At 47.1% G+C, this 16,017-nt stretch overlaps 1 protein-coding gene across 1 annotated transcript in view; it reads right to left on the bottom strand.

Annotated features, from left to right (window-relative positions):
- Nucleotides 1–2,117: 2,117 nt before the first annotated feature.
- Nucleotides 2,118–16,017, bottom strand: part of LOC110523660 (leucine-rich repeat transmembrane neuronal protein 4) — a 112,239-nt gene continuing 98,339 nt past the window's right edge. The window contains exon 3 of the mRNA XM_036977338.2: nucleotides 2,118–5,638. Coding sequence (XP_036833233.1) covers nucleotides 5,333–5,638 — 306 coding nt within the window. The 3' untranslated portion in view covers nucleotides 2,118–5,332. The remainder of the gene's footprint in view (nucleotides 5,639–16,017) is intronic.

Genomic DNA, 16,017 nt, shown 5'->3' with positions numbered 1-16,017 from the left:
CAGGCCAGGGAGATGGCAGGGGAGTTAAGAGATCCAGGCCAGGGAGATGGCAGGGGAGGTATCAGATCCAGGCCAGGGAGATGACAGGGGGCAGGGGAGTTATGAGATCCAGGCCAGGGAGATGGCAGGGGGCAGGGGAGTTATGAGATCCAGGCCAGGGAGATGGCAGGGGGCAGGGGAGTTATGAGATCCAGGCCAGGGAGATGGCAGGGGGCAGGGGAGTTATGAGATCCACCCCAGGTTGATGGCAGGGGGCAGGGGAGTTATGAGATCCACCCCAGGTTGATGGCAGGGGAGTTATGAGATCCACCCCAGGTTGATGGCAGGGGAGTTATGAGAACCAGGCCAGGGAAATGGCAGGGGGCAGGGGAGTTATGAGATCCACCCCAGGTTGATGGCAGGGGGCAGGGGAGTTATGAGATCCAGGCCAGGGAGATGGCAGGGGGCAGGGGAGTTATGAGATCCAGGCCAGGGAGATGGCAGGGGGCAGGGGAGTTACGAGATCCAGGCCAGGGAGATGGCAGGGGAGTTATGAGATCCAGGCCAGGTGGATGGCAGGGGGCAGGGGAGTTATGAGATCCACCCCAGGTTGATGGCAGGGGGCAGGGGAGTTACGAGATCCAGGCCAGGGAGATGACAGGGGAGTTATGAGATCCACCCCAGGTTGATGGCAGGGGAGTTATGAGATCCACCCCAGGTCGATTGCAGGGGGCAGGGGAGTTATGAGATCCAGGCCAGGGAGATGGCAGGGGGCAGGGGAGTTACGAGATCCAGGCCAGGGAGATGGCAGGGGAGTTATGAGATCCACCCCAGGTTGATGGCAGGGGAGTTATGAGATCCACCCCAGGTCGATTGCAGGGGGCAGGGGAGTTATGAGATCCAGGCCAGGGAGATGGCAGGGGGCAGGGGAGTTACGAGATCCAGGCCAGGGAGATGGCAGGGGAGTTATGAGATCCACCCCAGGTTGATGGCAGGGGAGTTATGAGATCCAGGCCAGGGAGATGGCAGGGGGCAGGGGAGTTATGAGATCCAGGCCAGGGAGATGGCAGGGGGCAGGGGAGTTACGAGATCCAGGCCAGGGAGATGGCAGGGGAGTTATGAGATCCAGGCCAGGTGGATGGCAGGGGGCAGGGGAGTTATGAGATCCACCCCAGGTTGATGGCAGGGGGCAGGGGAGTTACGAGATCCAGGCCAGGGAGATGACAGGGGAGTTATGAGATCCACCCCAGGTTGATGGCAGGGGAGTTATGAGATCCACCCCAGGTCGATTGCAGGGGGCAGGGGAGTTATGAGATCCAGGCCAGGGAGATGGCAGGGGGCAGGGGAGTTACGAGATCCAGGCCAGGGAGATGACAGGGGAGTTATGAGATCCACCCCAGGTTGATGGCAGGGGAGTTATGAGATCCACCCCAGGTCGATTGCAGGGGGCAGGGGAGTTATGAGATCCAGGCCAGGGAGATGGCAGGGGGCAGGGGAGTTACGAGATCCAGGCCAGGGAGATGGCAGGGGAGTTATGAGATCCACCCCAGGTTGATGGCAGGGGAGTTATGAGATCCAGGCCAGGGAGATGGCAGGGGGCAGGGGAGTTATGAGATCCAGGCCAGGGAGATGGCAGGGGGCAGGGGAGTTACGAGATCCAGGCCAGGGAGATGGCAGGGGAGTTATGAGATCCAGGCCAGGTGGATGGCAGGGGGCAGGGGAGTTATGAGATCCACCCCAGGTTGATGGCAGGGGGCAGGGGAGTTACGAGATCCAGGCCAGGGAGATGACAGGGGAGTTATGAGATCCACCCCAGGTTGATGGCAGGGGAGTTATGAGATCCACCCCAGGTCGATTGCAGGGGGCAGGGGAGTTATGAGATCCAGGCCAGGGAGATGGCAGGGGGCAGGGGAGTTATGAGAACCAGGCCAGGGAAATGGCAGGGGGCAGGGGAGTTATGAGATCCAGGCCAGGGAGATGGCAGGGGGCAGGGGAGTTATGAGATCCAGGCCAGGTTGATGGCAGGGGGCAGGGGAGTTATGAGATCCAGGCCAGGGAGATGGCAGGGGGCAGGGGAGTTATGAGATCCAGGCCAGGGAGATGGCAGGGGGCAGGGGAGTTATAAAGAGTAAGGCAAGATGATGATAGAACTGAGAGTGAGACATTTGCTCAACATTTATTACAATTTAAACTCAAACCAGTACTGCAGTCAGAAACCATTTTGAGTAAACCGACAGTTTTTATGTAATATGTGGGGCATATCTGAAAAAACTTCTAGATCATGATATCATTATAAGAGCATTATTTCTGTGTTTGCTTAGGGGTTGGTAAATTATTAAATGAAAAAAAAAGTTATCATGGCACAACAATAAATAACTTGTGTCGAAAGAATGATTTGTACAAAGAACATTTGGGTGAGAATGAAGTAATAATAATAGTAACCGCGGCTTATTTGAAGCTTGCTGTGAAAAATACTCTACTACAGGCCAGACACTTCAAATTATTGACACTTCAAATCATTATGTTAGGGCTTCCAATGTCCCTGTCATGTGTGGTTCTGGTAGGGGGTGTGACCATGAGAAATGAGTAATAACCTCAGTGATAGACTATCTCTGCAAGAATGGTGACTTGGTGGAGGGACGTGGTGGAGGGACATGATGGAGGGAGGTGATGGAGGGATGTGATGGAGGGATGTGGTGGAGGGACATGATAGAGGGACGTGATGGAGGGACATGATGGAGGGACGTGATGGAGAGACATGATGGAGGGACATGATGGAGGGACGTGGTGGAGGGACGTGATGGAGGGATGTGATGGAGGGACATGATGGAGGGACGGGATGGAGGGATGTGATGGAGGGATGTGGTGGAGGGACATGATGGAGGGACGTGATGGAGGGACATGATGGAGGGACGTGATGGAGAGACATGATGGAGGGACATGATGGAGGGACGTGGTGGAGGGACGTGATGGAGGGATGTGATGGAGGGACATGATGGAGGGACGGGATGGAGGGATGTGATGGAGGGATGTGGTGGAGGGACATGATGGAGGGACGTGATGGAGGGATGTGATGGAGGGACATGATGGAGGGACGGGATGGAGGGATGTGATGGAGGGATGTGGGAGCAGTTAGAAACATATTCATCATTAAAACAAGGAGAGCAGAGCAAATGGTGGGAATCATCACCTCCCTCCCAAAGCCATCTTCAGGACAGACTCCCTTCCTCACACTGGTTCGTGGATAAGGCTCCTCTTCTGGCCACAAAAGCAGTTTGTGTTTCAGAAGAAGTGAAATATGTAACTTTTTTCTATATTTACAAGACACATAAGTCCAGATGGATGTTGTCCTTTTGATTGAGTATTTTATAGAATTTCTTGACATCTTTGATCATCTCAAAAAGTGTCACTTTTGCTCCCAGGTCAAGAAACATCACAAAAGCATATCCCCCCCCCCCCCCCCCCCCCCCTTTCCAATCCATATCACGGCCCTTACCTTCTCCTGTGGCAGGCCAATGATGACCACAGACAATTATCCAGACAGATACAAAAATGACCATAGCATGTTGTTATTTGGACATGGGGAGTATTGGAGGGTGGGGGATGCCGATTGAAAGCAACCACAACAAATGTTCAAGTCCATCATCAACTCCATCAATCAATGGTTAAGGATGTCCAATAGTGGCCATGGGTGACAGAGAGAGTGTCCACATTCATCTGGTTAGAGTCCGAACACTGTCAGGCACACTGGCTGGCAAATGGCTGTGTTGTTAACAGGCAATATCCATCCCCAGTGGCAGTTCACCACAGTCAGTGAGTTCATCTGGAGGTCGAAGGAACATCAACGTGTCAGCCAGTCCAACAAGCCCCCACGAGGCACTGGGCTCTGTGTCTGCACTGTCTCTGAGGGAGTAGTGGGCAGCACAGGAGCAGTACATCACCAACCTATCGGTCACCTCACAAACAGTTACAAGAAAATTAAACATTGCTTTGAGAAATCAAATATGTAAAATGGCTTGCTAGGCCTTTACAGGTGGTAAGAGATTCAACCTTCAGTTGACGTCCCTCGAAGGACCTGCAGACATCCTTGTTAACTGCTTTGCCCAATTTGATCAAACTGAGCATCGCAAAGCATTGGCATTTTAAAGAGCTTCATTCTGCCCCAATACTTCACTTCCAGCTATTCCATTTAAAGGATTTAATGAGATAGATATCAACCCACGAATTCCCCGGATCATAGAGAGTATAATACATGGTGGGCCAATTCCAGCCAGCTGCCAAATCTCGACAAGCCATTACACATGCTTGCTATATTTTACCTATAGATCGGACTACATCAAATGATCTTTTTGTAATGACAACTTGGCAAACTGAGTAGGCTCCGCAACCATTTACAGACACAGGCCTCGGCAGCCTGCGTAGACGATATCATGTGGTTTGGTTGTACATGTCTGTATACAGGTGGCGGACGTACATTTATAAAAAGCAAACCATCCAAAGCGTGTATTTAATGTGTACCAGTTTGGATGTTTTCAGAAACAAAAAGTATAAAGAAAACAAATGCTAGTATGTACATCTAAAATAACACATCTTTGGTATGACATGAGCACATGAAAAGAACTTAGCATGAGACTGTGACCTCCATGGAAATCATACACTGCTCAACTTCTTCTCCCTCGCCACGTCATTCTCCTGTTCAGAAAAATTAGCTCATTTTAATGAAATAATGATTCCCATTAGATAGCATTATGGCCGCTGACTGGCAATTTTAATGGGAATAACAGCAAGCCTTTGAGCTCTGGTAAACATGATTTTGTATCATGATGTTTCTCTTTCTTTATATCTCCCTCATTTCATTTTCCTCCAGAAACCTTGTTTATTGCACATTCCTTTTTCACTCCAAACACAGCGTGAAAGAACTGTCATTATCCATTCCCTGGTGCAGGCACCCTACAATGTTGTCGCTGTATGGGCCAGAGCTGTAACCAAAGCGATGTTAACGTGTCATGCATGTTGCATCACGTTTCAAGTTTCCCAAGAGCCAGGAGGAGGGGAGCAGGAGGGCCACTTTGAAGTGTTTGGAAAAATAAAGAGAGATGATAGCAGAACTCCCAGGATGCATCAGCCTTCATAATGGTCACATTCCGGGTGCCAGATGCCGAAGGCATCTAGCCATGTAAATTTATATTTTTTTGTTTTCTTCTCCTCACCTCCGCCCCCTTGTGGCTTCCCATGCCAATGTGCTAAAAAAGGCCCCAAAGAACCACTCCGCTCCATTGCCCTCTATTCAAGAGTCATGGTGGACCTGTGGCATCCCCACCCTGCCTCAACTGACAGCCTGTCGCTCCAGCTGTTAGCGTCCAAAGGTGAGCGTGGTGGTGCGCTCTGGGGGAGGGAAGGGACCACCGGTGCCCTCGGACGGGACTCTGAGGATAGAGGGCGGTGAGCGGGGCCTGGCCCTCACCCCCATGGTGGCAGAGGGCACAGTGGGCAGCGCTACAGTCTGTATGGTGGCCCTCTCGCGTGGCCCCAGCTCCTCCAGGCCCTGTGGGGGGCCCTCGTAGCCCATGTTGAGCCGCAGGGGCTGATGGGCTTGGCAGTAGTCCACGATAGGCTGCTCATACCGGTAGTACGTTAGGGCGCCCATCTGGTGCGGGGCCTGTTTAGAAGAGGGAGGGAGGGAGGGAGGGAGGGAGGGAGGGAGGGAGGGAGGGAGGGAGGGAGGGAGGGAGGGAGGGAGGGAGGATGACGCAGGGATTGAGAATGGCAGAGGGAGAGAGAGAGAATGTGGGAGAAATTAGGTGGGAGAGGGAGAGGAGGGGCAGAGAGAAAAAAACATCAGAGATGTCAATCTCAAATGCTTCTATTTTTTGTTGAGAGCTCTGTGCACTCTAGATATCAACAAGCATTTGGGAACAAATATTCATCAATAATTATAGTAATATCTACAATTCAAACAAATATTTTTGTCAAACAGTGAGTCGTTTGTCAGAAAACAATAACAATGTGTATCAATTCCCTAAATGAGTCATTCATTTACATTTGAGTCATTTAGCAGACTCTCTTATCCAGAGTGATTTACAGTTAGTGCATTCATCTTAAGAAAGCCAGCTGGAACAACCACATATCACAGTCACTTATCGTTCTATGTCATTTCAGCAAGCCATGACACCATCTCAGATTATTCTGAAATCTTTTCTGTAGTTAAAAACAGAATAGATGAGCTTTCCCGCAAAATTATTTTGCTGACATTTAATTTGATCTCTGAGAAATTAAGCTAATTGATTGTACCCAAATTGGCCCTTTTAATTAAAAGGATTTACATTAAATTATATTTATTATATATTTACATTACATATCAGTATAGTACCCAACATCTGATTTGGACTATTGAGAAAGACATGAAGAAGATCCGTTTCGGATCAAAACATTGTCATTAAAGAGGTGAATTGGGAAGTTCAACAATATGGACGAACACCCCACACACCATGCCACCCACGAACACCCCACACACCATGCCACCCACGAACACCCCACACACCATGCCATCCACGAACACCCCACACACCATGCCACCCACGAACACCCCACACACCATGCCATCCACGAACACCCCACACACCATGCCATCCACGAACACCCTACACACCATGCCACCCACGAACACCCCACACACCATGCCACCCACGAACACCCCACACACCATGCCATCCACGAACACCCCACACAACATGCCACCCACGAACACCCCACACACCGTGCCATCCACGAACACCCTACACACCATGCCACCCACGAACACCCCACACACCATGCCATCCACGAACACCCCACACAACATGCCACCCACGAACACCCCACACACCATGCCACCCACGAACACCCCACACACCATGCCACCCATGAACACCCCACGCCATCCACAAACACCCCACACACCATGCCACCCACGAACACCTCACACACCATGCCACCCACAAACACCCCACACACCATGCCACCCACGAACACCCCACACACCATGCCACTCACAAACACCCCACACACCATGCCACCCATGAACACACTACACACCATGCCACCCACGAACACCCCACACACCATGCCACCCATGAACACCCCACGCCTTCCACAAACACCCCACACACCATGCCACCCACAAACACCTCACACACCATGCCACCCACGAACACCCCAAGCCATCCACGAACACCCCACACCCCATGCCACTCACAAACACCCCACACACCATGCCACCCACGAACACCCCACACACTATGGAGCTGCACTTCGAGTATTGGTTCTTCACCCTATGTAATTTATTTCCGTGCAAATCCGGTGATGTTTTTTTTCCCTGTTCAGAGACATTAGCAATTGAAGTTGCTTGTATTATTTACCATATATTTGTGTGAAAGTACCGGATGCCACTGTTCCTGCTACTGCCACACCCTTATCCATTATCCATTTTGCTGGTCTCTTGTGTTTATTAAATGGATCACAACATTTTCTTTGCAAAAGGTGGGTAGAAACACAATAGCTTTTGCTCAATGTCTTTTTACCCAATGTGAGGGTAGCATCTGTCTTTTTATACGGTGTACACCATGCTGATTTCTATTTTCAAATAGGCATGCAGCCGTCCACATACATAAATATGTCCTACATAAAAGAGAGGATCAGTGTAAACTGAAGCAGAGATCCATAGAGTCTAGACAACCACAAATGATACAAAATCAGCCACAGACACAGGATGTTCACTGCTGTTACAGCATTCTCCCCTCATTCAAGTACAATGACATAACTCAAAATTACTATGCTCGCTCCATCACCATGTCACTTGTGTCAGTGCCAGAAGCACTCGTCACATTTGGTGCTGTGTCAAGTCTCCCATTCCCTCCGCAACCAGAGCACAGTGCCAAACAAACAGATGAGGGACTTCCAGCGTTTTCCCCAACTCACTGCCTGAGTTCACTGCCTTAACAAAGACCAATTAGTGGAGGTTGAAAGGTGCCCAGAAACAATAGTGAGAGATGGCAGTCGTCTGGAATTAAACACATGTGCCTGACAGCGATGATCAGATCTTACAATGGCGGCTGTGACAGAAACAAACAAAACAAACAACAACAACAAATAGGAAGCTAAGAAAGAAAGCAGAGAGAGATAAATAATTCCAAGGGTGCTGTCTTGTCTGGGAGGATACTGCATCAATTCAGCCCTATAAGTTCTCTAGTCTGTTGGCTGACAGAGCAAAAACAAAATGAGCCTCCTCTTTGGGTAACATGGATTCAAGGTTTATACAAGAGTAGAAGTCATGGACCCAGTCAGTTGAGCAAGATCAGTCATTCAGATAGTTGAGTTACCACAGGCAGAAGTGTGGAATAACAATCAAAGTAGCCGTGCGCAAAGTTAAAGAGATCAGACAGATACCAAACATATAGTCCCACTGAGCTATATTGACTTGATTTGGTGTCTAATGAGCAGGGTTGGGGGCAATTCCATTTTAATTCCAGTCAATTCAGAAAGTAAACAAAATGCCAATTTCCTCATTGAAAAGCATTGAAGAGAATTGGAATTTCAGACTACTTCCTGAATTGATTGGAATTGAAATGGAATTGACCCCAACCCTGTTAAGGCATAGGTTCCAATTCCTGGCTAATCTGACTGGGAACAGACTGGCCTATGTCAATAAATACAGAAAACAAACAAACTGTACAGACTACAGAGAAAGTATGACCTCTTTTCACAAATCTGTCCCTCCCCCCTCTCTCAAATGGACTCCATTAAGCTAGACCTATACTCATTACATTATGTGCACTCAGCGGATTACTCCCCCCTCTCTCTGAGTCTCTCCCCCTCCTCCCTCCTCCCCCCATACACCCCTCCCCCTTATGATTAATTAATGGATATTAACTCCTAACTGTTTCAGTGGATTCTGTCGAAGTGCCAGGGCATAAATCTTCCCAGAATGCTAGGAATGTGTGTGTGTGTGTGTGTCAGAGAGAGAGACAGAAAGAGAGAGAGAGAGAGAGAGAGAGAGAGAGAGAGAGAGAGAGAACCTGTTAACACACACCTGGCAGTCTAGCAGCAACTCCACAGCACTCTCTGGCCTCAGCGTTTTGTGATTGAATTGTCTCCTCAGAGAGGAGTGGAATGGAATTAGGTGTAAATCTCAGACTGATGCGCTTGGTGTGATGAACCAGCTTAATTGGCTTACATTGTTCTTTTTGTTTGTCTCCAAAGAGAGAAAAATGTCCCCATTGGTTAATATTTATAACAGTGACAGTGCCTCGGGCAAAGACAATGCAAATGGTTCCCTTGGACCGCTTCGCCAAAACACTTTCACTTTGATCCTCTCAGCTCCGCCTCGTCTGTCTGTCTGGACACTAGGATACTATAGCAAAGGGGAAAGATGGAGAGCGGACCCATACTCATGCATTTGCAATATGACCTTACAGTATGTTTCCAGGTAGTCTCTTAGGAACCAGGATGTGAGAGTGAATCAGAGCCATTGATTCTCTGTGCTGTGGAAGGTCACATTCAGAGAAGTGTATCCATCCCACATGCCTGCTACTCATTACGGATAGCAGTGTGCACAGTGACCGGAAACGTCATTTGCAGCTGCTAAAAACTAGTACAGTGTGGAAAGACATTACCATCATTTATTGCAATGTGATATCTATATTTAATTAAATGTAATTCACTTGTCATGAAAATACTTCACTTACTCTGATTATATGGAATAGAAATAATTGTGTTCCAGAGTGCTGATTTGGTAAGGTACTTATAATGCTATCAGGGGTAAAGCTCTGTTTTCATAATGTGTTTGCAACGTGAGTGATCTCCCTCTCTTTGTGTGTGTGTGTGTGTGTGTGTGTGTGTGTGTGTGTGTGTGTGTGTGTGTGTGTGTGTGTCTGCTGAACTGTAGGCCTAAATATATCCAATAAAATAAATAAAAAATTGTCACATGCTTCGTAAACTACAGGTGAAGAGCAACAGTGAAATGCTTACTTACGGGTCCTTTTGCAGAGTTAAAGATTTAAAAAAAAGTGTTATTAAAATATAAATAATGACACAAGGAATAAATACACAGTGAATCACGAATAACAATAACGAGAAAAATAACATGGCTATATGTGTGGCCTATACACTGAGTGTACACAACATTAAGAACACCTTCCTAATATTGAGTTGCACCACCCCCTTTTGCCTTCAAAACAGCCTTAAAGCTTTCACCTGGATTCACCTGGTCTGTCATGGAATGAGAAGGTGTCCTTAATGTTTCGTACACCCAGTGTATGTGTGTGTGTCACTGCGTAGGTGCGTGAGTCTGCAACATTAATGTTGTCCTTTCCTTGCGTGCAGGTTTAGACGGCACAGATATTGCACTGGGGGCATCCATGACATGGAGCCCACCAGACAGGTTTTCAGCCCCAGAAAAACAGACGGTGTCTGAGGGGAAGTTTAGCCAAACATCATTACATTTACAAAAACAAAGCATGACCCCAGAGGAAAGCAGCTGCAATCCATGTACGTACAGTCCATTACTGTGTGGCCATTTGCATCTGTGTGTTTGTGTGTGCATGTGTGTGCGTGTGTGTGTGTGTGTGTGTGTGTGTGTGTGTGTGTGTGTGTGTGTGTGTGTGTGTGTGTTTGTGTGTATGTTTGTGTGTATCAAATCATAGCAAATTTTATTAGTCACATGCACCGAATACAACAGGTGTAGGTAGTAGACCTTACAGTGAATTGCTTACTTACGAGCCCCTAACCGACAGTGCAGTTTCAAAAAATACGGATAAGTATAAGCGATAAAAGTAACAAGTAAAAAATAAAAATAACAATACATACAGGGGGGTGCCGGTACAGAGTCAGTGTGTGGGGGCACCGGTTAGTATGTGTGTGTGCCCGTGTATGTGTGTGTGTCCGTGCTAGCTAAGTGAGTGAAGTGAACATTCTGGCATTCCTATTCCATTCCGTAAGCAATCATCATCTGCTGTAAAACAAACCCAACAGTCTAACAAGTCACTAAGCTTGTCGTAAGGACCGGATGTTGGGACAACCTTAAGGGCAGTAATTAGCAGGAGACAGCTGGATCAGGTGCAAAATAGTGTCCAGTGAAGGTAGTTCCAGGTGAATGACAAAATACAATGAATATTTACAAAATGAACAGACTCAAGTCTGAATCGAAAACCTAAGCCTCAATCAGGCCTACCTTGCCAAACCAACTATAGCAGATTGGGGTATACCAGGCTATGGACAGCCTCCCCACACAGCTCACATACCAGAGCTGAACATAACTCCTGCTGACATACCAGAGCTGAACATAACTCCTGCTGACATACCAGAGCTGAACATAACTCCAGCTCACATACCAGAGTTGAACATAACTCCTGCTCACATACCAGAGCTGAACATAACTCCTGCTGACATACCAGAGCTGAACATAACTCCTGCTCACATAGCAGAGCTGAACATAACTCCTGCTCACATACCAGAGCTGAACATAACTCCAGCTCACATACCAGAGCTGAACATAACTCCAGCTCACATACCAGAGCTGAACATAACTCCAGCTCACATACCAGAGCTGAACATAACTCCAGCTCATATACCAGAGCTGAACATAACTCCAGTTCACATACCAGAGCTGAACATAACTCCAGTTCACATACCAGAGCTGAACATAACTCCTGCTCACATACCAGAGCTGAACATAACTCCTGCTCACATACCAGAGCTGAACATAACTCCAGCTCACATACCAGAGCTGAACATACCTCCTGCTGACATACCAGAGCTGAACATAACTCCTGCTCACATACCAGAGCTAGAACATAACTCCTGCTCACATACCAGAGCTGAACATAACTCCAGCTCACATACCAGAGCTAGAACATAACTCCAGCTCACATACCAGAGCTGAACATAACTCCTGCTCACATACCAGAGCTGAACATAACTCCAGCTCACATACCAGAGCTGAACATAACTCCAGCTCACATACCAGAGCTAGAACATAACTCCAGCTCACATACCAGAGCTGAACATAACTCCTGCTGACATACCAGAGCTGAACATAACTCCTGCTCACATACCAGAGCTGAACATAACTCCTGCTCACATACCAGATCTGAACATAACTCCTGCTCACATACCAGAGCTGAACATAACTCCTGCTCACATACCAGAGCTGAACATAACTCCTGCTCACATACCAGAGCTGAACATAACTCCTGCTGACATACCAGAGCTGAACATAACTCCTGCTGACATACCAGAGCTGAACATAACTCCTGCTCACATACCAGAGCTGAACATAACTCCTGCTCACATACCAGAGTTGAACATAACTCCTGCTCACATACCAGCGCTGAACATAACTCCTGCTCACATACCAGAGCTGAACATAACTCCTGCTGACATACCAGAGCTGAACATAACTCCTGCTGACATACCAGAGCTGAACATAACTCCTGCTCACATACCAGAGCTGAACATAACTCCTGCTCACATACCAGAGCTAGAACATAACTCCAGCTCACATACCAGAGCTAGAACATAACTCCAGCTCACATACCAGAGCTGAACATAACTCCTGCTCACATACCAGAGCTAGAACATAACTCCAGCTCACATACCAGAGCTAGAACATAACTCCAGCTCACATACCAGAGCTGAACATAACTCCAGCTCACATACCAGAGCTGAACATAACTCCTGCTCACATACCAGAGCTGAACATAACTCCTGCTCACATACCAGAGCTGAACATAACTCCTGCTCACATACCAGAGCTGAACATAACTCCAGCTCACATACCAGAGCTGAACATACCTCTTGCTGACATACCAGAGCTGAACATAACTCCTGCTCACATACCAGAGCTAGAACATAACTCCTGCTCACATACCAGAGCTGAACATAACTCCAGCTCACATACCAGAGCTAGAACATAACTCCAGCTCACATACCAGAGCTGAACATAACTCCTGCTCACATACCAGAGCTGAACATAACTCCAGCTCACATACCAGAGCTGAACATAACTCCAGCTCACATACCAGAGCTAGAACATAACTCCAGCTCACATACCAGAGCTGAACATAACTCCTGCTGACATACCAGAGCTGAACATAACTCCTGCTCACATACCAGAGCTGAACATAACTCCTGCTCACATACCAGATCTGAACATAACTCCTGCTCACATACCAGAGCTGAACATAACTCCTGCTCACATACCAGAGCTGAACATAACTCCTGCTCACATACCAGAGCTGAACATAACTCCTGCTGACATACCAGAGCTGAACATAACTCCTGCTGACATACCAGAGCTGAACATAACTCCTGCTCACATACCAGAGCTGAACATAACTCCTGCTCACATACCAGAGTTGAACATAACTCCTGCTCACATACCAGCGCTGAACATAACTCCTGCTCACATACCAGAGCTGAACATAACTCCTGCTGACATACCAGAGCTGAACATAACTCCTGCTGACATACCAGAGCTGAACATAACTCCTGCTCACATACCAGAGCTGAACATAACTCCTGCTCACATACCAGAGCTAGAACATAACTCCAGCTCACATACCAGAGCTAGAACATAACTCCAGCTCACATACCAGAGCTGAACATAACTCCAGCTCACATACCAGAGCTGAACATAACTCCTGCTCACATACCAGAGCTGAACATAACTCCTGCTCACATACCAGAGCTGAACATAACTCCTGCTCACATACCAGAGCTGAACATAACTCCAGCTCACATACCAGAGCTGAACATAACTCCAGCTCACATACCAGAGCTGAACATAACTCCAGCTCACATACCAGAGCTGAACATAACTCCAGCTCACATACCAGATCTGAACATAACTCCTGCTCACATACCAGAGCTGAACATAACTCCAGCTCACATACCAGAGCTGAACATAACTCCAGCTCACATACCAGAGCTGAACATAACTCCAGCTCACATACCAGAGCTGAACATAACTCCAGCTCACATACCAGAGCTGAACATAACTCCAGCTCACATACCAGAGCTGAACATAACTCCTGCTCACATACCAGAGCTGAACATAACTCCAGCTCACAGGTGAAACAGGTACCTTTATATCTATGGCCCTTCCCTATGGACCAAACCTTTAACCATGGAGCTCTTTACCCAAATATGGCATATCAAATCATGTAACAGACATCATCATTATACCCACATTTACATATTCCATCTAAATAAACATCTTAAACATTCCTAGCTTATCCTCAAAGCGAGAATACTTTCCATGAATGAATACACATTTCATAATAATAGTTCTGCAGGCCAACAGGAGAGAAAACGTACTCCTTATGGAGCCGTGCACCCATTTTGCCCGGACATGACAGACAAGACATGAAGCTTCGAGACACGCAAACTTCAAACACAGGACGCATTACAATATTTAAATAAACACACTTTTCTCGTCAGTGTGCCAAAGTGCTCATGTGCACCTAAACATCACATCCACTGGGAGGATTGCAAAGTGGTAAATTACTGCATTTAAATGTGAAACTGAAATACGTCACAATGCAACTTGACCAAACATTTCCACTACACATAAATAGCCTTGCGCACAGTAAATACCCAAAAGTATATATATTTAGGATAAATTAATTACTACATAAAGTATGTGGGGAAACATGAACTCCCTAAACAGTTTATAAGGGGAGTTAATGCGCGTTTGTGACCAGAGCTACCGAGTCAGCTTTGTCACAAAACTCTTCACCCAGGCTTTTGGCCCTGTCTACAGAGCTCTGACACCCTCTGTCCTCAGTCATTTGGCAGATAGCCCTGGAAGTGGGGCAGAGTTTTCCTTTATGGGTGTGTTATCCAGGTGTGTTATCCACATGTGTGTATTTAAATCCAAGTGTTTCTCTAAACAAGCTGTTACCCTCCTGCTAATTCCTTAATGCACGCCACTCCCTTTATGTGCACTGCAGTATTGATTACAGGTCTCTGACACCACACAAATGAACCGGCTTCACTCCACACATAAGCACACACACACGCATTGACATACACACGCACATACAGAGCTAAATAAAATGTTCTCTGCCCCCTTCACGCACCAGCATCTGACCACCGTTGATGCACTGTGTCCTCAGCTGTACAGACACTAGAGGAGGTTCTAAGGACAGATCACAGCAAATGGGCCTTGAAATGTTAGTCAATGCTCAACACGGGTCCCCCTGTACTACATTCCCAAGTTTTTCTCTTGTACTCCATGCCCTAGTCTTTCACATTCAACACAGAGCATTATTACCGCTGCTATTGATTTCTCTGCTGCGTTTCTGCGGCTGCATGGAAAAGTAGTACGGCTAAAATGGCCAACAACTCGAACCTCTCAGAGTTTGACAGGCTCTGTAGCTGCTACTGGGAATATAAAACACTTGCTTCTCCACTCAGAGTGGGAACAAGAGATTCTGTCGTGACATTTCATGTACTGCTCTTTTAGTCCACAGTTCCTTGCATCGCTCAAGGATAAATCTGTGTCTGCACTGTCCTGACACAGGGGTCAACGACCTTAGATTCATTCATTAGGGAATCTGTCCGTAGACTCTTATATGTTGTTGTTGTTTTTTATTCAATAGAAGGGCTTCGTGTGTTTGCTCATTCAAATCATCACAAGTGTCCCCCATGAATAAGGATGGGGCTTATTCAGTTAACTCAAACAAAAGGGATGAGAATTAATGCAAAAAAGACAACAGGGTGTCCTTGTAGGTACTTCACATGGCTTTCATTTAGTCTAAGTCAGCATGGGGCTATAAGTTCTAGAGTGAGTCATCTATAGTTCATCATGGTAATGCCGGGTTGACCGAAAAGACATACTGTAATAATGAGTAAAAAGCTATCCTCTACACAGTCTGACTGATGCAAACACTCAAACAACAACTGATAGAACATTCGCTCTTATTAAGCAAGTGCATTTTTTTCTGTGGAAATGATGTCTGGCAAGATAAACAGAAAAACGGGTATAAAGGAAGTTATGGC

This window comes from Oncorhynchus mykiss, chromosome 5, assembly GCF_057628025.1.
Source record: "Oncorhynchus mykiss isolate SJ-2025 chromosome 5, ASM5762802v1, whole genome shotgun sequence".
NCBI lineage: Eukaryota > Metazoa > Chordata > Actinopteri > Salmoniformes > Salmonidae > Oncorhynchus > Oncorhynchus mykiss.
Note: the sequence above shows the minus strand (reverse complement) of the source record. Positions and strands in the feature narration are given on the sequence as shown.